General features: G+C 47.6%; 1 protein-coding gene across 1 annotated transcript in view; it reads left to right on the top strand.

Annotated features, from left to right (window-relative positions):
* LCK (LCK proto-oncogene, Src family tyrosine kinase) overlaps positions 1-21,589 on the top strand; it is a 63,080-nt gene that overhangs the window by 34,009 nt on the left and 7,482 nt on the right. Inside the window, exons 6-11 of the mRNA XM_068268875.1 lie at positions 2,715-2,818; positions 4,118-4,267; positions 5,684-5,836; positions 9,977-10,156; positions 13,276-13,352; positions 13,976-14,129. Of these exons, the coding sequence (XP_068124976.1) occupies positions 2,715-2,818; positions 4,118-4,267; positions 5,684-5,836; positions 9,977-10,156; positions 13,276-13,352; positions 13,976-14,129 (818 nt within the window). The remainder of the gene's footprint in view (positions 1-2,714; positions 2,819-4,117; positions 4,268-5,683; positions 5,837-9,976; positions 10,157-13,275; positions 13,353-13,975; positions 14,130-21,589) is intronic.

The raw sequence follows: 21,589 nt of genomic DNA, 5'->3' as shown, positions 1-21,589 counted from the left end.
GGTCCCATTTATTAATAGTGTGGAAGGATCCTAAATGTTTATTTATTGAATTATCTATATCGTAGCTATATAGAACAGACAAATTCCACAGCCCTTCCACAGCCCTTCACACAGTTTATAGTGATTATCACTAACTGTGTGGCCACCATAAGGTAAGGCCAATTTAACCACTTGACCACCACAGATTGTGTTCTGGTCCTTATAGACCAGAGCAACTTTCACATTTCAGCGTTCCTCCCATTCACTCACCAATTACAGAAAGAGGTTAATTAACCAAAAAAAGTGGGCAGACAACGTAACTTCATACATCAGTTTCTGTGGGGATTACTGTATACCATAAAAAACCATCAGGGCTGAGGCGGTGCGGGAAATTTACCACACCCCACCGCAGCCTAATGCTAATCTATTGGGGAGTTCACACTCTCCACGTTGCAGTACGCTGCGACGGAAGTGCCCTACCTAACACGTTTAATACATATGTTACAGTGTGGCTTCTGCGGTGTCCTGCGGTGATTTGCATCAGGCCAGAAATCATGTAAGTCTATGGTGATGCGCGTACATTTAAAAAACCCACCGCAATTATCTGTGTCGCGCATGCGTGGAAGCGTATTTTAGAAACACGCTTCCGCGCACATCATCGATTGCTGAACAGGAAGTGAGTGTCACTTCCTCTATGGCCAGGTGCCAGATGGGGAATACCGCATAGTAACGTGTACCGCATAGTAACGCGGTATTTCCCGAAGGCCTGTTTCTGGCGGTGCGGCTGCCACAAAACCTCTCCTCACTGAGCTGGCCGAGAACCTTAGTGACTTCTACTGCAGGTTCAAGAAACAGGTGGCACCCGCAGAGCTCCCAGAGCAACCTGCCCCCTCCATCCCACCCTCTGCCTTAGATGTCCGGTGCAAAAACTCGCCTCCTCTAGCTGTAAACAAGGTTGATGTGCTGCGTCACCTGTCAAGGTTAAACGTGAGAAAAGGCTCAGGCTCTGATGTAGTGTCACCAGCCTTCCTAAAAACTTGCGCACCGCAGCTCACTCCTATTCTATCCTCCATCTTCCCCAAATCCCTTCAAGTCCCAGCATGCTTCAAGAGTCTCTGACCTCAACAACTTCAGTTTCATAGGTCTTACATTCGTCATAATGAAAACCTTTGAAAGCATGGTCCTCCTTAAGCTTGCCACAGAGGCCCTACCAGACCCATACCAGTTCGCGTACAGAGCAAAGGATTCCACCGATGACGCCATCAACATCTGCCTGGAGTTCATCCATGATCACCTGGACAGACCAGACTCATACACCAGGATCCTCCTCTTTGACTTTAGCTTTAGCTTTTAACACCATCAGCCACCAAAAACTACAGGAGAACCTGGCCGCATTTGAGGTCCACCCTACGCTGAGCCTGTGGATCACAGACTTCCTCACAAACAGATCCCAGGTTGTCAAGATGGGCGCTATCACCTCACAACCAAGGTCCACCAACACAGGAGCCCCACAAGGCTGCGTCCTGTTATCAATCCTGTTCTCCCTATATACCAGTGATGGCTAACCTTGGCACTCCAGCTGTGGTGGAACTACAAGTCCCATGAGGCATTGCAATACTCAGCTCTAAGCATAAATCGGGGAGGCAGAGGCATGATGGGATTTGTAGTTTTGTCACAGCTGGAGTGCCAAGGTTAGCCATCACTGCTATATACGAACAGCTGCAGAACATCTGCAAACTTAGTCAAAGTAATCAAATACCACCAAAAATGATGAGCAGGCATGCCACCATCAGTTTGATAGGATTTGCCACTGGTATAAGGAGAATGGAGTGGTCTTTAACACCACAAAAACCATTGAGATGATCGTTCACCTTATGAAGCATGCCTCCACTCCACCTCCAATCTATTTTGATAGCACAGAAGATGTAAGAGTTCCCCGTGTCCTAAGAAAAGCCTTGCTGAGAATCCCCTATGAAAAGATGGACTAGTCCAAAACCTATCGCCTCTGTCAGATTTCTACTACCTACTGTAAGTGACAGCAACATAGGAGAAAAGTAATTTATGGATCATTTTACTCTGGAAATAAACGTACTTCTTATTTGTATGTTTGCACATATTTTCAATTTTACAATTTTTCGCCATAGTGCCCCTTTAAGGACCAGAGACTTCTGGTACCACAAAAAGCCAAACTGAACAAACTGACGAATTGCTGAACGGACCCGCCGCTCTCGCTGGTCATGCTGCTCACCCATCGCTGCATACCCCTCGCTCTGCCTTCCCTATGACGGCAGAGCTTTGTGAGCCGGTCAGGAGACGATTTCATTGGCTCCTGACCCTGTCATCAATGTAAGCCAGTGGGTTTAACTCACAGTCATCACAGGATCAGGTGCCAATGAAATCGGCGCCTGACCGGATACATATTGATGGCAGGGCAAGTGAGCTGCGGCGGGGGCAGAGCAGCGTTTTCGGCGGTAGCGGCGAAAATGTGCAGCACCGATGTTGAAGTCTACATCCTGTCAGAAATAAGCAGTCAGAACCAGGACATAGATTTAAACTAGCGTGACCCGGAAATTGTTAAAGTCCATGGAGAGTCTGGCACCATTGTTTTTATGGTATGATTTTATTTGTGTGCTTTGGTGCAAACCCGTACTTTACTGCCAGTTTCTAGCAAGTGTATCTTACCGTATAAAATAGCTTGTGGCTTTGTGTAATGGATGTTCCTCTATTACATTTAGTTGGTTCTTCAAGGATCTTGGTCGGAAAGATGCAGAACGTCAGCTTCTAGCACCTGGAAATCAGCAAGGATCATTCCTAATAAGAGAGAGTGAGACAAACAAAGGTATTGTGAAACATTTACTTCAAAATACAACCAGAGTATACTTATCAGTTTCTCAACCACCTGCAGTAAAACTGAATCAAGCTGTCTTTGCAACCGTTATGACTCAGCAGGCTCATGCCCCTGTCTTCCCTCAGGGCTGCCGCTAGGGTACAAGTGACCCCCGTGGCTTCCCTCCCTGGTTCCCCTTCTGCCCTGGTTTGTGAATAATGTAACGCACATGTCCACAATCCAGCACTGGATCTTACAACCCTCTTGCGGCAAACATACCCAATACTTGATACATATACTATGCTATTATACCCGAAAGCAAATAGTATGTGTATGGAAAAGAGATAACCTACCATCCATACACTTCTTGAAATGTACAATAAACACAGCCCTTCCACTATATCGAATGACTTACAAAAATCGTAATTGTCTGCAGCAATTTGATAAAATTTGGGCAGCGTGGTACAATAATATTACGACTGCTGGTTCCAACCCTGATTGTTAACCGATTTGAAATACTTACTGCTGGTGACTGATCCTTGGTGGTGGTCCGGAGGCGGGCCCAACAGCCATTCTCTTTCCCTTCTTCTTCCTTCTCTTCTCTTTCCTATACCTTCTCCCTTCTCTCTTAAACCTCTGTAGTTTTTTTTTTCCAGCGGCACTGGTTACTACTGACATGTACATTATCCGTAACTACATTCAACCTTGATGTATCCATTTATACATATATTTACTACTATGTACAGCTGTTTATCTTCTAAACCATTTTATGTACATATAATATGATTATATGTTGTTGCCAGGATGTTTTATTATGCATTAACTCTCTCATATTGGAGAATATAGCATTCCTCTGAGGTTTTGGTCCATATTGACATGATAAAATTATGCAGTTGGCTCCGCCTGCATCATATCATGGGCATGGGGGTGGGGGGATTATTTGCCACAAAAACCTTATCAGCAACCCTGTCTTTCCTATAATCTGGCTACAGGAGGTTAGTGGTGCAGGAGTAGTAATTTGCATGTATTATGAATACAATACTAAAACATTGCCAATTGCAAATAAGTTGTTACATTTCTGTATGCTGTAATGAACATTTGTTATGGCTTCTTTCTCTTTCTTTCTCTCATTAGGAAAGCTCTACCCACTCCCTTCCTTGCATAGCTAGTAGCAGTAGTAGGATAGGGTAGTAAGTTGGGACGGCATTTTCCACCCTTACTTTCTGCAATGTGCAGTTTCTGAAAATGTCGCTTTGACGCTAATCATTTTACTTATATAATATTAAACCAATATCAATGTCACCATTGCAGGTTCCTACTCCTTATCTGTGCGTGATTTCGATCAAACTCAAGGAGAAGTAGTGAAACATTACAAGATTCGGAACATGGATGATGGAGGATACTACATTTCTCCCAGGATAACATTCAAGACCCTTCAGGAACTTGTGCAATATTATGGAAGTAAGATACTCTTTTCTGACCTCAAAGTATTGTTGTTCAGTAAACTCCAGTCAAGATAAAAAAAAAATGTCAACATAAAGTGTAATAGCATAAATATACAGGAAATTTCAGGGGCGTAACTAGGTCCCACCGGGCCCCCCTGCAGAAATTCTGAGCGGGCCGCCCCCTGGGGCCCGCTCGGGGCCATTTTGGGGGGCTGGAGAGCCATGCTGCACTTTGGCGGGAAGGGGGGACGGTCCCACCCTCCCTCACCTCGGGCTCTCCCCTCTGCGCTCCCCTCCAGCATCAATACGATTGTGTGTGCAGCAGCAGGCAGCCGCAGATACATACCTTCCGTGCGCTCCAGCGTGGACGTTCCTCTCTCTCTAGCCTCTGACGTGACTTCCTGTATAAACAGGAAGTCGCGTCAGTAACTAGAGGGAGAAACGTCCACGCTGGAGCGCACGGAAGGTATGTATCTGCCGCTGCCCGCCCCTGCATACAGAGGGGAGCGCAGAGGGGAGAGCCCGAGGTGAGGGAGGGGGGGACTGTCACCCTCCCCGCCGAAGTGCAGCATGGCTTTCCCCTCATGCTGCGACCCCTCCAGCCCCCCAAAACGGCCCTAAGCGGGCCCCAGGGGGGGGCCTGGGCCCGCCTGAGGGGGAAGGGGCTGTAGGCCCTATTGTTACGCCAGTGACACCAATACAGAGCAAATACAGCAGTTGAAGAACCCCCCTGGTGAACCTCACTGGATCAGAGCCCCAGTACAGTCACAATCTCTGAATCCATAGTACCAAACCACTGGATGCTGTAAATTGATTCTTTGGTCCATTTTTTAAACTCTGTTTACCCCATACATATCTTGGAGATATTAAGCCATGCCGATGTTCCTGCCTAATGTACAAGTGATAGATGGAAAGTACAGTATAGTGATGTACCCAATTCTTGATGTCAGCATTGCAATCAAATATGCGGGATAATATGAGGGGTGAGTGAATGGTTGCCAGCTAGCTTATATAACAACACTATTATTTTATTATATGCATATGGTTTATAACATTATATGGTTTTAAAGGGCAAGTTCAATAAACATTATGTTTTAATAATACAGACTATTTTTTGTGGTTTAATTATTAAGGCAGGCTTTCCTTGTGTACACGGTGGCTGGTTAAGGGTTCGAATCTTGGCTATGTCTGTTCAGTAAGCCAGTACCTATTTTGTAAGGAGAGCTTGGGCAAGACTCTCTAACACTGCTACTGCCTACTGAGTACACCCTAGTGGCTTCAGCTTTGGGGCTTCGAGTCTGCCAGGAGAAGCGAAAAATAAATGTTCTGTGTGTGTTGTTGTGTAATATGAGGTGGTAAGTATGAGATTAATACTCTCTGACTGCATATTTTTAACTTAATTTTTGATTGTCACATTTGATATTCTGTCTAGAATCCTCGGATGGACTTTGCACCTTGCTGAAAGAACCTTGCCAAACTCAGCGCCCACAAAAACCCTGGTGGGCAGATGATTGGGAAATACCACGTAACACACTGCAACTGGTGAAAAAACTTGGTGCAGGCCAATTTGGAGAGGTATGGATGGGTAAGTAAGATTCATTTATAGGTGGTTGTTTGGATATTTTCAAATATAAAGTCAGTACTTTATACGATAGTATTTGTAAAAGACTTAGTACTACGTAGTTCTCAAGTCACCACCTTCCATTCCCATGTACAGAATTTCTCAAATGCATCTCCTGGAATTTCCTACCTTAATCAGATTGACCTTCTCCAGCCTTGGAAATATTCAAATGCAACCTGAAACCTGCAACCTTAGGATTTAGTTAGTGTTAGGCCCCTCCCATGGAGGATTGACTTAATCGCAGTGGGAGGGACGAGTACTTAATAGGTTGCATGCAAGCTGTTAATGGAAACCAACATCCTCCTCTAGTGGTAGACAGGTCATGTGTATGCTCGGTGTGTATTCGACCCCACAAGTGGGGCTTGCACTCTTTTGCCGTAGGCACTAGTCTGTTTTTAAGTAGCGCTGCTCATTTCCTTGCTATGTACTAATGTAATTTGTTTTTGGTCAGCTGCTCCCACTTAACAGCCATGCTTTTGGTGTATATGCAGAGCTTCTGTTTGGGTTCAAGGTGCGTTTGTAGTTCCTGGGGGGGCTCAGCGCATCTCTGATGGAGGCCATTCGGAGGCGGCCTGGTGTTGCGCTGATCCACCTTTTGCGCAATTTTCAATTTTATTTGATTTGATTAGCCGCACCCAGGCTATGCATATACATAGGTTAGGATTTAGTTAGTGTTAGGCCCCTCCCATGGAGGATTGACTTCTTCGCAGTGGGAGGGACGAGTACTTAATAGGTTGCATGCAAGCTGTTAATGGAAACCAACATCCTCCTCTAGTGGTAGACAGGTCATGTGTATGCTCGGTGTGTATTCGACCCCACAAGTGGGGCTTGTACTCTTTTGCAGGTAGGCACTAGTCTGTTTTTAAGTAGCGCTGCTCATTTCCTTGCTATGTACTAATGTAATTTGTTTTTGATCAGCTGCTCCCACTTAACAGCCATGCTTTTGGTGTATATGCAGAGCTTCTGTTTGAGTTCAAGGTGCGTTTGTAGTTCCTGGGGGGGCTCAGCGCATCTCTGATGGAGGCCATTCGGAGGCGGCCTGGTGTTGCGCTGATCCACCTTTTGCGCAATTTTCAAGGATATAATCTTATATAATCAAATAATTTTAGCTGGTTACTGAACCACCATTGCCTCAAATTAAGCTATGCATAAAGCACATAGGGTCATACCCTATTCCAGGTGATAAGGAGCTTGCATACTAAGATTACCGGCAAATCTAATTACCAGTTTCACTCATGCGATGGCTAAGTGTTATGCTGGGAATACACAATGCGTCTTTTCGGTCGATTTTCCGTCCAATCGATTCTTGATTTGTTTTCCCGCTTGATCCTCTTATCTTTACTTACCTATTTCCATTCACTTCTTTGAGAAATGGATCAGGAAAACAATCGAAAATAAGATTGGACATGTCGGAAATTATCTATCTAACCATCTATCTGTTGAAAAAATGTATGGTGTATTCCCAGCATTAGGGAGCGTTACACATATCATGAATGATGGGGAGCGAGGCTTTGAGCTGTGGTACTGTCTTTCAGGAAGCGACATGCTGCCATGTCGCTTCCATCATTTTGCGCCACCCACAAGACCCACCGTTTCCATTCTGCTTCCATGGAGCTCCAGCAGAAGCATCTTTGAATGTCCTGCTGGGGCTCCCCATTTGTCCACTAGGTGGCCCAATGAGAATCATCCTGGCATACAGCTATACAGCCGATATCAGGCATTACACAACGCACAGGGTGTGCCGAATTGAGCTGCTTTGCTCTGTAGGAGAGGGGCAACAAAGTCTACCTATCTCTTACATAGTCCTTGTTCATATCGTATCATGGAAAAGGAGCTCTTTACTACCTCCGGTGCCCAGGAGGAGGTGGGGGGTACTTACATCCTGGGGGGCTTTGTCCAGATTTCCTGCCCCTCCCAGGTGAATAGGTATAGAGGGTCAATTTTGATCCCATACCTTGTTATTGAATAAAAGTACAAATAAACTTTATTAGAGGAAATAACAATTATTAATATTGATTCTATTATCTTTATATTCATCTGTTATTTCTTTCTTGAAGGGTTCTCTGCTGCCAGTCCCCGCACTCCACCGGTCTTCACACCGCATTGGTCCATGGTGTAGACCAATGTGAATTCTTTCACACTATTAAAGAGACACTGAAGCGAAAAAAAAAATGATGATATTATGATTTGTATGTGTAGCACAGCTAAAGGCCCATACACACGTCGGATTTTAGCGAACGACCCATCGTTTGAACGTTCCGTCGTTCGGACATTTCCGCGTCAAATCCGACGTGTGTACAGACTATCGTTCGGGTGATAAGACTGGTTACCAACGATCCGCCGGGCGGATCGCTGGTAACCAGTCTTATCACCCGAACGATAGTCTGTACACACGTCGAATTTGAAGCGGAAACGTCCGAACGACGGAACGTTCAAACGACGGGTCGTTCGCTAAAATCCGACGTGTGTATGGGCCTTAAGTGATAAAACATTAAGATCAGATACATCAGTGTAATTGTTTCCAATACAGGAAGAGTTGAGAAACTCCAGTTGTTATCTCTATGCAAACAAGCCATTAAGCTCTCCGAAGTTAAGTTAGTTGTAGAGAGGGCTGTTATCTGACTTTTATTATCTCAACTGTTCCTGGACTATTTACTTTTCCTCTGCTAGAGGAGAGGTCATTACTTCACAGACTGCTCTGAAAGACTCATTTTGAATGCTGAGTGCTGTGTAATGTGCACATATTATAGAATGATGCAATGTTAGAAAAAACACTATATACCTGAAAATAAAAGTATGAGAATATTTTCTTTGCTGCTAATCTTCTAGTAATTATTCATAGTACACAACTAATTCACTATATCATATTTTTTTTTCCACTTCAGTGTCTCTTTAACAATAGACACTCTTTGTGAAAGCCTTGGTGTATGGGGCGAAATGTGTCAGCGGGCAGGGCTGACAGTAGACAGAGCGCTTACATGACCTGGGACACCGGGAAGTATACACTGCACACACCGCATCCTAGTGTGTGACGGAGACAGCGGGGAAGCGCTGATGATGCAGCTCCCAAGCTTAAAGGGACACTGTAGGGGGGTTGGGGGAAAATGAGTTGAACTTACCCGGGGCTTCTAATGGTCCCCCGCAGACATCCTGTGCATGTGCAGCCACTCACCGATGCTCTGGCCCCGCCTCCGGTTCACTTCTGGAATTTCAGACTTTAAAGTATGAAAACCACTTTGCCTGCCGTGTCCTCGATCTCGCTAATGTCACTAGGAGCATACTGCGCAAGCCCAGTATGGTCTGTGCCTGCGCAGTATGCTCCTGGTGACATCAGCGGGATTGAGGACATGGCAACGCAGGCACAGTGGTTTTGAACCTTTAAAGTCTGAAATTCCAGAAGTGAACCGGAGGCGGGGCCGGAGCATCGGTGAGTGGCTGCGCAGGCACAGGATGTCTGCGGGGGACCATTAGAAGCCCCGGGTAAGTTCAACTCATTTTCCCCCGACCCCCTACAGTATCCCTTTAAGTACATCAAAGGAGCATCCATCACAACACAGTTACTTACCATGCATTTGCCAACCCAGGCATGAGGTGTACATCTACACAGCATGCAGGCATAACCATTATGAACTGACAAGTGCACTCACAGTCCTCTCCCTGGATGTGCACAGATGGTGGGTCCACACCAGATGTACTGCTGGGATATAGTGGTCTGAATTTGCATTGGCGTAAGCTGGGTGATTCGGACCAACTACCGTAACTGCCTAGCAGGGATCTATGGAAAATTAGGCCTATGAGCGATCTGACCGCATTGTTTTATGGGTTGTTTTTAATGCTGTGGGGTATACCTGGTCTCAACATTTATATCCATTCGCACATTAAATTTTCTTGCAAGCACATGCAGCAGCACACAGTTTAAAACACGTTTCCAAGGTAGGATTTGTTCTGCTGTATTAAGAATTGATCAAAGGTTTCAATACCCTTACAACTGTAGTCTTTATGGTATACGTGCTATTTAGTTTAATTCATTTAGAAAATGTGACATCTAAGTTTCTCTTTTTTTTGCCTTTCTTGTGTTAAATTTTTTCTTGTTTTCCTGCACAGGGAACTTTAATGGACATACAAAGGTTGCCATAAAGAGCCTTAAACAGGGCACCATGTCTCCAGCAGCTTTCCTGGCAGAAGCCAACCTTATGAAACAGCTGCAACATCCACGACTGGTCCGATTAAATGCATTGGTAACTCAGGAACCTATTTACATAGTGACAGAGTATATGGAAAATGGTAAGTCCTATCTAAGATGCAGTGGCATAGCTAGGGAGCTGTGGGCCCTGATGCAAGTTTTGCAATGGGGCCCCCACAAGCACTCTATACATAATAACTGATACGGCGCACCAAAACCTGCCAATGGCAACTACAGTGTCAGAGGTGCAATAAGGGGATGGGGAACAGTTTGTTAATGATTACCACTATATAAAGTATCTATAGAAGTGATTATTATGAGCACAGGACCAATAGAGAGCTAATACTGTAGTTGAGGGAGGGCCCTTCGGGGCCCCTCTGGCCCGAGGGCCCAGATGCGGTTGCAACCTCTGCAATCCCTATTGCTACGCCACTGCTAAGAAGCACTTTGCTATCTCAGTTGACGGACAGCAGCCATAACCATTTTTCAGTATTTAGATAAACAGCAATTGTCATATGAGCAGTTTAGTGGTGCAAATGGCAAATCAATACTGTGCCTCCACTATATCAACCTAAAAGAAAGGCCTCGTTCAGACTATACGCGCTGCCGTGTGCATTTCAGCAGCGTGTATAGTGTACGACCTGCAAGAATGGTAGAAGGGCATAGACAGCCCTTCTACCTTCCCCATCATACGCGCTGCGCTTACATTTTTCAAGAATCGCAGCGCTGACTCATTCACTGTAGTGAATGGGATCAGCAGGGCAGCGCATAGCAGCGCAGATGGCGTGTGATCGCACGCATTGCATTCCAATTGCACAGCCATCTGCGCTAATTGATGTGAAGGAGGCCTAAAGCAATGTGAATTAACCACTAAGGGTTTTTACCCCTTAAAGAGGAACTCCACTGAAAATAATGTAATAAAAAAAAGTGCTTTATTTTTACCATAATTATGTATAAATGATTTAGTCAGTGTTTGCTCATTGTAAAATCTTTCCTCTCCCAGATTCACATTCGGACATGTATTACATGGTGACATTGTTACTGTGGGCATGTTATGTAGCTGTTTCTAGCTATTCTGGCTGTTAGACAGCTCTAAACAGCCATTTCCTGTCTGTGAACATTGTTACATTGTGGCAGTTTGCCAGGAGTACCGCGGTATTCAGAGCCTCTAGTGGGAGTGGTTTCAGCACAAAATCAGTCACACAGCGCCCCCTGATGGTCTGTTTGTGAAAATCATTCTTTTTCTCATGTAAAAGGGGGTATCAGCTACTGATTGGGATAAAGTTCAATTCTTGGTTGGAGTTTCTCTTTAAGGACCAGAGCAATTTTCACCTGTCAGCACTCCTCCCACTGTTTCGTGAATAACTTAATCACTACGACAAAATGATCTATAGCTTGGTTTTTTTTCGCCACCAATTAAGGCTTTCTTTGGGAGGTACATTATGCCAAGAATTATTTTAGTCTAAACACATTTTATTGAATTAATAAGAAAAAAAATTAAAAAAATGTATTTCTCAGTTCTCTGCCATTATAGTGTTAAAATAAAATGTTCTACTGTGGATAAAACCCACACAATGTATTTGCCCATTTGTCCTGGTTATTGCAACGTTTAAAATATTTCCCTAGTACAATGTATGGCACCAATATTTTATTTGGAAATAAAGGTACATTTTTTCAATTTTGCGTCTATCACTAATTATTAGCCCGCAAATAAAAAAATAACAGTAATATACCCTCTTGGCATACCTATTAAAATAGTTCAGTCCCCAAGGCAACTATTTATGTATTTTTTTATGTAAATTTTTTTTCTATACAAAAAAAATGTTTGGGTACTATGGGGGAGTGTGGGAGGGAAACAGTTAATTTTAGATGTAAGTGTTGGTATTTTTATTAAATAAAATGTGTTCAGATGTAGTTTTACTATTTGGTCACAAGATGTCCTCACTCATTATTACCGATTCACCTATGTAAGTACATGAATCGGAAGTAATGTGTGGCACTGTAACTTCAGGAAGATACAATGATGCAGGCATCTAATAGATGCTGGTGTTCATTGCCACGGGGACTTAGATTAATGAATAGGAACTGCATTCCCATTCATTCATTTCCCTGCTAACAGGCGGCGACGGGAGCGCGTTTGCCTCATGTATACTAGTTAATTGACAGTTGTGTTTTACACCTACATGTGTGGCTGCTCATTACTCTGATATCGTGGATACTATATCTGTGCCTTATACTCTAATTTTACACCAGCTGGCAGATGTCTCCCAGACGCGGTTATAACTCTGTTAAGTGGCCCATACACCTAACGATTTACCCGCCGATATACAGCAGATTCGATCACTGTGATCGAATCTGCTGTGAAATCATTGCGCAAACCCTGACCAAACGATCGATTTCCATCCAAAATCAATCATTCCCGTTGCTCTGTCCGTGCGGAAGTTTTTGCTCGATCGGCGGCGGGTCGGGAGTGCATCGATAGCAGCGTTCGAATGCCCGGCGACCGTCGCTAGCGGCAATACATTACCTGCTCCGCCGGCGCGTGTCCCCCGGTCTCCGATGTCTTCTTCTCCGTGCTCAGCTCCGAGTCCGGCTGGCTTCACTGAACTTCCTGTCCCAGCAGGAAGTTTAAACAGTAGAGCGCCCTCTCTACTGTTTAAACTTCCCCCGGACAGGAAGTTCAGTGAAGCTGCAGCCCTAGAGCTGAGCACGGAGAAGACAGCAGAGACCGGGGAACATGCGCCGGCGGAGCAGGTAATGTATAGCTGGGGGGAGGGGGGGCGGCAGCGGCAGCTTCACAGATTGTGATCGGTCTCATGCTGAAATCGATTCACAATCTGTTTGCAGTAAAGGCAACTATACCCCTCTCTGATCAGATTCGATCAGAGAGGGATCTATCTGTTGGTAGATCTGATGGCACATCGACCAGTGTATGGCTACCTTTAGGCTACTGTTTGTATCTGTGGCTGTTATTGTCTCATTTATTACTTTCTATAGCTGTCATAGTTCTGTTATATTTGATATATATATATATATATATATATATATATAGAGAGAGAGAGAGAGAGAGAGAGAGAGAGAGAGAGAGAGAGAGAGAGAGAGAGAGAGAGAGAGAGAGAGAGAGAGAGAGAGAGTTAAAAAAAAAGTTTTATTCACAATTTAAAATTTCCTTTATAATGCAGAATTTTTAAGTCATTAAACTTGTTTTTCTATGCTGCAGGGAATTTGGTTGATTATCTGAAAACACCACAAGGACTAAGTCTGAATGTGTACAAACTTATAGACATGTCAGCTCAGGTAAGAAGGTCACCTACAAAGTACAGAAGTTTCAGGGAGATAATGAAACATCACATCACAAATGTGAATGTAGCATTGCACATTGTGTACCTTTACTGTGTTCATCAAAGTACCTAAAGCTTTCTGAAAATAAAAAAGTATGGAACTAATCTCGGAAGTAGGAACTGGAACTGGACTCTACACAGTCCAGAGGCTTCTTAGATGATTTTATAGCATTTTGTTCCAGTGAAAGGTCCCTTTTATTCAACTCACCCTAGTCAAGGAGTTTCTTTCAGTAGCCCTCCCGGCTGTGGACAAGCATAACCCGACTAGGTAAAGTCTACATATTCCTAATAGAACGAAGTTCTATTGAAGCTTTATTCTACTGGGCTCGCGTATGCCCAGTCGGGATGTGGTAGCCCATAGCAGGAATGAGGCCGACAGAAATGTATTTGACTGGCACAAGTCAAATACATTAGAGGGGCCCTTTGCTGGAACGGTGGGCTGTAAGAGGATCCAGGAAACCTCTGAAGCATCCAGAGGCTTCCCACTACTGGAGTAAGTATCTACATTTTATTTTAGAACGCTTCAGGTGTACCTTCATTTTCTTCTCTTTTACTTTAATGTATTTTGTTCATCAACAGGTGGCAGAAGGAATGGCATTCCTGGAGCGCAAAAATTACATTCATCGAGACCTGCGAGCTGCTAACATATTGGTGTCAGATACCCTGGAATGCAAGATAGCTGATTTTGGGTTGGCTCGAATAATAGAAGATAATGAGTATACAGCTAGAGAAGGTACATGCTTATGTACTAATAACTGAGTAACATTAATGCAGAACAGCAGTTTAAGTGTTAGTGTGCTTATACTTGAATTGTACCTGAATTCAGGATCATTCAGGCCCGTTTCCATTGGCACGGTGCGATGTGATTACCGCACTGTGCCCAAACTAAAACTTATGCACGTCAATGGAGCAGTTTCCATTGCGTGCTGATTATGCAGCGAGGAGTGGTGCAATCCGAGAAACTGCAGCATGCTGCAGATTAACGCAGGACCGCACCCATTTCCCTATATATCTCATAGGCAGCCGTATCCGAATGAGTACCGGAAGTGCCCGCGGTTGAATGCGATGCAATACGGTAGTTGAATCACATCCCACCGCTAGTGGAAAAGGGTCTTTATGCAACAAAACCTATGGGTAAGTTATCCTTATGAAGACAATGCTGTACATAACTAATTTATACACATATCTTGCTGTTTCAAGATATGATGATGACTGTATTTACTGTCACAAGCTGTTAATGTTTACAGTAGCGGCCATTGCTCAACTTTGCTGTGACCTTCTAACGCAAACACTTTTACTTAGAGGACAAAAGAAACCTATAGAGTCAGAAAACACTGTCAGACTCATGAGCTATGCAGGTAATGTAATTTTTAGAATTTGCAGAAAGCAAGATGACATCCTCCATTAAAGAACAAGCGACACCCATGCTAACCTAGAAATAAAAAACACATATATAAGTAGATAAATACTACTTCTACTTACATAACAGCTGTATTTTGCTATCCACGTAATGATTCCTGTGAATTTTTATAAAGAAAAAGCAGAAAATCCTATTCTAGGCAGTGGCCATCTTGCCAAGTAAACACTGACATCATATCCTCCCTGACTCTTGTTTTCCCCCCTCCCTTCTCTTGCTCAATGTGTATTCATTAGCTGCCCTCCTCCCAGAGTCTTCAGACACTCCCGCTGAGGTGTATACTAACAACTGCACTGTTTTATCCTCCAATCACTGAGTCACCTCAGCCTTGCTTGTAAATACAAGTGAGCAGATAAGAAGCTAGGCAGGGAAATAAATGGAAGAGGAGGAATATATTATAGATAAAAAGAACTCCCAGCATTCAACTCTTTGGCACTGTTTGGCACTAGGGCCAGTGCTTCTAAAGTATGTGATAACTACAAACCATAACAGCAGAAAAAGTTTTGCAAGTTTTGAATGCAGGATTAGCATCTTTATCACTTAATACACTCAGACCAGTTGCTGTTGAAATTTGATTTTTATGGTGACAATACCACTTTAACCACTTGAGGACCCAGCCTTTACCCCCCCCCCCCCCTTAAGGACTAGCGCTGTTTTTTATGATCTGTGCTGGGTGGGCTCTGCAGCCCCCAGCACAGATCAGGTTGCATGCAGAGCGATCAGATCGCCCCCCTTTTTCCCCCCTATGGGGATAATGTGCAGGGGGGTCTGATCGCTCCTGCCGGCTGGCATGTTGCGGGAGGGGGGGGCACCTCAAAGCCCCCCTCCGCTGCGAAATTCCCCCCCTCCCTCTCCTTCCTCTCACCCCTGGTGATCGGGGCTGCACAGGACGCTATCCGTCCTGTGCAGCCTGTGACAGGATGTCCTCTGTCACATGGCGGCGATCCCCGGCCGCTGATTGGCCGGGGATTGCCGATCTGCCTTACGGCGCTGCTGCGCAGCAGCGCCGTTCAATGTAAACAAAGGAGACAAACGTCTCCTGTGTTTACATTTAGTCTGCGACCCGCTCCGTGATCTAACAGGAAACGGCCGCTCGCGCGAGCGGCATTTGCTGATTAATTAGGGAGGCACCTGGCGACGCAGATGTGCGTCGCTGGTCCTCCAGCTACCCCTTTGCCGCCGCACGGTATGAGTGTGCGGTTGGCAAGTGGTTAAACAAGGACAACACTCAGCAGCTCTGGCCAAAAAAACTTAGATGACAAAGAACAAAAGTGGAAGAATATTATTAAGCTAGGTAGAATATGGCAGATAAGATTAAGTGAATACAAGTGTTATGGGGAGAAGGACAGGACCTGTTGAGCCCGGCATCAGTGATTGACACGGACTCTCCCAAGGTATAGGGTCTAAAGATAGCCATACATCAGGCAATTTGGTAGCCGATCGACCATCCAATTCGATTATTATAATTGAATTGGATGAAAATCTGTGCCACCAAGTGCATGCCCAACCTACAATGTGACCAATTTCTGTACGAAAATTGGTCGCATTCTCGATCGCACATGCTGCAAGATGTTGCTTGATCAGGTGTGCAGCGGTAATGGCGCGCAATTTCCCAACAATCAACGAGCATGATTAAACCCCCGACACTGCCCCCCCCTAATGTAAATGTCCCCCCATGACCCATGTAAATGTATACATTACCTCTCCGTGGTCTCCGCTTGTCCCCCACTGGCTTCCGTCTCTGCATACACACAAGCTCCACGTGGTTTCCTAGTAAGGGTGCGCGTGTGACATCACACACGGGCGCCCTTACTAGGAAACCACGTGGGGCTTGTGTGTATGCAGAGACAGATTAACGTAAAAGTCAAGGGAAATGGGGGGTTGGGAGGCATGTGTAATAAGTTCACTATGAACACAAAAATGATAAAAATACAAAAACCTTTATTAATTGTTATCAAGAAAGAGGGAATTAACCATAAAACGACCCACACATATACCGCCCGCCAGAAAAACACCACACAGCAACTCTCTTGCATAACCACACACCACCACTCCTAGCTTGAACCACCTAATGTGGTTAGGGATCCCATAGAAAAGATTTTGATTAGCCAGATCAATATGCCAGATAGGTGATGTCCTGCTCAAAGATAATTAGCATAATCAAAGTTGCAGCAATAGCGTAGAAGCAGCAGATGCAGAGTGTTAATTGCAAGCAAAAAATCCAGCAGATGACCCAGGCATGAAGTCCAGATCCAAAGGTAAATAGAGGCTTAAAGAGACTCTGAAGCGAGAATAAATCTCGCTTCAGAGCTCATAGTTAGCAGGGGCATGTGTGCCCCTGCTAAAACGCCGCTATCCCGCGGCTAAACGGGGGTCCCTTACCCCCCGAAATCCCCTCTGTGCAGCCGGGGATCTCTTCCTGGTTGAGGCAGGGCTAACTGCCGCAGCCCTGCCCCACGCGCGTCTGTCAGCGCGTATCTCCGCCTCTCCCCCGCCCCTCTCAGACTTCCTTCACTGAGAGGGGCGGGGGAGAGGCGGCGATACGGCGCTGATAGATGGCACTGAGAGGCAGGGCTGCAGCCGTTAGCCCTGCCTGGAGAGCAGCAAAATCTACGACCAATTTGGTCGCTGATTTTGCGGGGGGGGGGGGAGGGGTGAAGGGACCCCCTTTTATCCGCGGGATAGCGGCGTTTTAGCTAACTATGCTAACTATGAGCTCTGAAGTGAGAATTATTCTCGCTTCAGTGTCTCTTTAAGCAAGCAGGGCAGATTGCAACAGCAAATACGCATATGAGTCACACATCAGGACAGTTCACAAGTATATTGGCTAAGTGTAAAACCGTATACTGTACCCACTCCGGGCGACGGTATTCCAAAACGATACTTGTGCTCAGGGTCCCTCAACCCACCGCCGGCGCTCACGGCTAGGGGAGAAACCAAAAAAGAGTCCAAACAAGTCCAGTAATGATGATGCGGATTTCCAAGCGTAGTCCCCTGCCAATGCTTGCAGCAGCTGAAGCTGGAGATGGCAGGACCATGGGATGGTTCACAGCAGTCGTGGAAGGATGGCAGAGAGCAGCAAGGGGTGAGCCTGGCAGAGCGGCATGTGCGGTGGCCTGTGTCTCGCCAGACACCCTAACATGTTTCACCGGCCACTTCTGGCTTTCTCAAAGGGATGCGTGGCTAACCTTGTCTTCATGCGCTGCCTAAATACGCATCACGCCGCTGTCAGAGCGGCAAGCGCACGCGTCGTCCCCCTCCCAGACGGGTCAAAACCAATCAGACACGGAGGAGGAGCTGAACCAAAGGTAAACAGCTCCAGTGTGTGAAAATAGTCACACACTGATGGCATATAGTGAATGATGGTGGATGGCCCCAACTAGGAGGGTGCAGACAGACCATGCTCAAACACACATAGCTCAATCAATCAGCTAGTATATCTATTACTACCTAAACTAAAACAATACATATAATGACAAAAACATTCTCATAAACAAATGGAGCCTTGCAGAGACGGAGTCCCGGAAGCCAGTGGGGGACAAGCATAGGCCGCAGAGAGCTAATGTACACATTTACGGGCACAGGGGACAAAGGCACAGCGGCGGATGTGGCACACAAGGCCGATTCCAGAGAGATTTTATCAGAGGCGTATCTGGGTAACACGGCGCCTATGGCAAACACTGAAATTGCGCCCTCCCAACACACACACACACACACACAACACAGTCAACATGCCGTCAGTTAATTCATCAAGTAGTCACATGCTGCCCAATAAAAATAAAGTTGTTGTAACAGTCAACCAGATAAAATAATCAAGTAGCTAGGTGCCTCACAATAAACAAATTAAATAGACAGATGCCTCAAGATAAAACAATTAGTAGCCAAGTCCATCCTGGATACATGAATTAAACAGCCATGTTCACCAAATAAAAGAATTAGGTAGCTATGTGCCCATAGATATCAGTATTAGGTAAAAACGTGCCCCTAGATATTTGGTAGCCATAGCGGCCCCGCAATTGCTGCCTGGGTGCAGGCCAGGGAGCTTGCTGGGGCAGGGTGCAGGTTGAGGCAGATTGCAGCAGGGTGAAGCAAGGTACAAGTAAGGGCAGGCTGCAACAGAGGGTAGGCTGCAGCAGAGTGCAGGGTGCTGGTTGGGGCAGGGTGAAAGTTAGGGCAGGATGCAGATTGCTGGTTGGGGTATATTGCAGTGGGGTGCTGATTGGGCAAGATTGCAGCAGGGTGCAGGATGTGGCAGATTGCAACAAGGTGCTGTTTGGAGCAGGGTGTAGATTGGGGCAGAGTGTTGGTTATAGGGCAGTATACAGGCTGGTAGCTGCATGCAGGGACAGGGAGCAGGCTGGTGGCTGGGTGCAGGGACCAGGCTGGTGGATGGGTGCAGGGACAGGGAGCGGGCTGGTGGCTGGGTGCAGGGACAGAGTGCATGCTGGTGGCTGGGTGCAGGGACAGGGTGCAGGCTGGGTGCAGGGACAGGGTGCAGGGTGCAGGCTGGTGGCTGGGTGCAGGGACGGGGTGCATGCTGGTGGCTGAGTGCAGGGACAGGGTTCATGCTGGTGGCTGGGTGCAGGGACAAGGTGCAGGCTGGTGGCTGGGTGCAGGGACAGGGAGCATGCTGGTGGCTGGGTTCAGGGACAGGGTGCATGCTGGTGGCTGGGTGCAGGGACAGGGTGCAGGCTGGTGGCTGGGTGCAGGGACAGGGTGCAGGCTGGTGGCTGGGTGCAGGGACAGGGTGCAGGCTGGTGGCTGGGTGCAGGGACAGGGTGCAGGGACAGGGTGCAGGCTGGGTGCAGGGACAGGGTGCAGGCTGGTGGCTGGGTGCAGGCTGGTGACTGGGTGCAGGACAGGGTGCAGGCTGGTGGCTGGGTGCAGGGACAGGGTGCAGGCTGGGTGCAGGGACAGGGTGCAGGCTGGTGGCTGGGTGCAGGGACGGGGTGCATGCTGGTGGCTGGGTGCAGGGACAGGGTTCATGCTGGTGGCTGGGTGCAGGGACAGGGTGCAGGCTGGTGGCTGGGTGCAGGGACAGGGAGCACGCTGGTGGCTGGGTGCAGGGACAGGGTGCATGCTGGTGGCTAGGTGCAGGGACAGGGTGCAGGCTGGTGGCTGGGTGCAGGGACAGGGTGCAGGCTGGTGGCTGGGTGCAGGGACAGGGTGCAGGCTGGTGGCTGGGTGCAGGGTGCAGGCTGGGTGCAGGGACAGGGTGCAGGCTGGTGGCTGGGTGCAGGCTGGTGACTGGGTGCAGGACAGGGTGCAGGCTGGTGGCTGGGTGCAGGGACAGGGTGCAGGCTGGGTGCAGGGACAGGGTGCAGGCTGGTAATTGGGTGCATGGACAGGGTGCAGGCTGGGTGCAGGGACAGGGTGCATGCTGGGTGCAGGGACAGTGTGCATGCTGGGTGCATGGACAGGGCGCAGGCTGGTGGCTGAGTGCAGGGACAGGCTGGTGGATGGGTGCAGGGACAGTGCAGGCTGGGTGCAGGGACAGGGTACAGGCTGGTGGCTGGGTGCAGGGACAGGGTGCAGGCTGGTGGCTGGGTGCAGGGATAGGGTGTATGCTGGGTGCAGGGACAGTGTGCATGCTGGGTGCAGGGACAGGGCGCAGGCTGGTGGATTGGTGCAGGGACAGGGTGCATGCTGGGTGCAGGGACAGGGTGCATGCTGGGTGCAGGGACAGGATGCATGCTGGGTGCATGGACAAGGTGCATGCTGGGTGCAGGTGGGTGGCTGGGTGCAGGGACAAGCTGGTGGCTGGGTGCAGGGACAAGCTGGGTGCAGGGACAGGCTGGTGACTGGGTGCAGGGACAGACTGGTTGCAGGGACAGGCTGGGTGCAGGGACAGGGTGCATGCTGGGTGCAGGGACAGGGTGCATGCTGGGTGCAGGGACAGGCTGGTGGCTGGGTGCAGGGACAGGCTGGTGGCTGGGTGCAGGGACAGGATGCATTCTGGGTGCAGGGACAGGGTGCATGCTGGGTGCAGGGACAGGCTGGTGGCTGGGTGCAGGAATAGGGTGGAGGGACAGGCTGGTGGCTGGGTGCAGGGACAGGATGCATGCTGGGTGCAGGGACAGGGTGCAGGTGGGTGGCTGGGTGCAGGGACAGGCTGGTGGCTGGGTGCAGGTGGGTGGCTGGAGGGACAGGCTGGTGGCTGGGTGCTCTTACAGACCTCAGATCGCGGCGACCGATCCATGTAGGATAGTGCTAGTCCTCCTGGTACCGCCCCCGTAGCCTGTCCGTCCCGGAGCCTCTTCTCATGTAAATAGACCTCAGATCCCGGCGACCACGTCAATGCCGTCTCTTGGTGCCGTCCCCGCCGCATGTCCTCGATCATCTTGTCATAGTAACATACTTCAGATTGCGGAAACTGCTGAGTTTACAGCCCGCGCACGCTACCCGCACTCAATGTATTCAAAATGCGGAAATGACGTCATAGGTCAATGACGTCACTTCCACATTTGGCCAAAGTTCAGTGCAGGTAGCGTGTGCGGGCTGTAACTCAGCAGTTACCACGATCTGAAGTATGTTACTATAACAAGATGCTCGGGGACAGGCGGCGGGGGCAGGGGCGCCACCGGGAGGGGAGGCAGACGGGAGTGGTGAGGTGGCATTGGGACAGGCATGGCGCCCATGCAGCATGGGCGCCCATGGCAACAGCCATGCCTGCACCCCTCTAGATCCGCCACTGGATTTTATGCTGAAATTGATTGGGAATCGGCCTGTGGTGTGTGGGCAGCTGACAGATATCTCTGTTATCAGATTCGATAAGA

This window comes from Hyperolius riggenbachi, chromosome 2, assembly GCF_040937935.1.
Source record: "Hyperolius riggenbachi isolate aHypRig1 chromosome 2, aHypRig1.pri, whole genome shotgun sequence".
NCBI classification, from domain to species: Eukaryota; Metazoa; Chordata; class Amphibia; order Anura; family Hyperoliidae; genus Hyperolius; species Hyperolius riggenbachi.
Note: the sequence above shows the minus strand (reverse complement) of the source record. Positions and strands in the feature narration are given on the sequence as shown.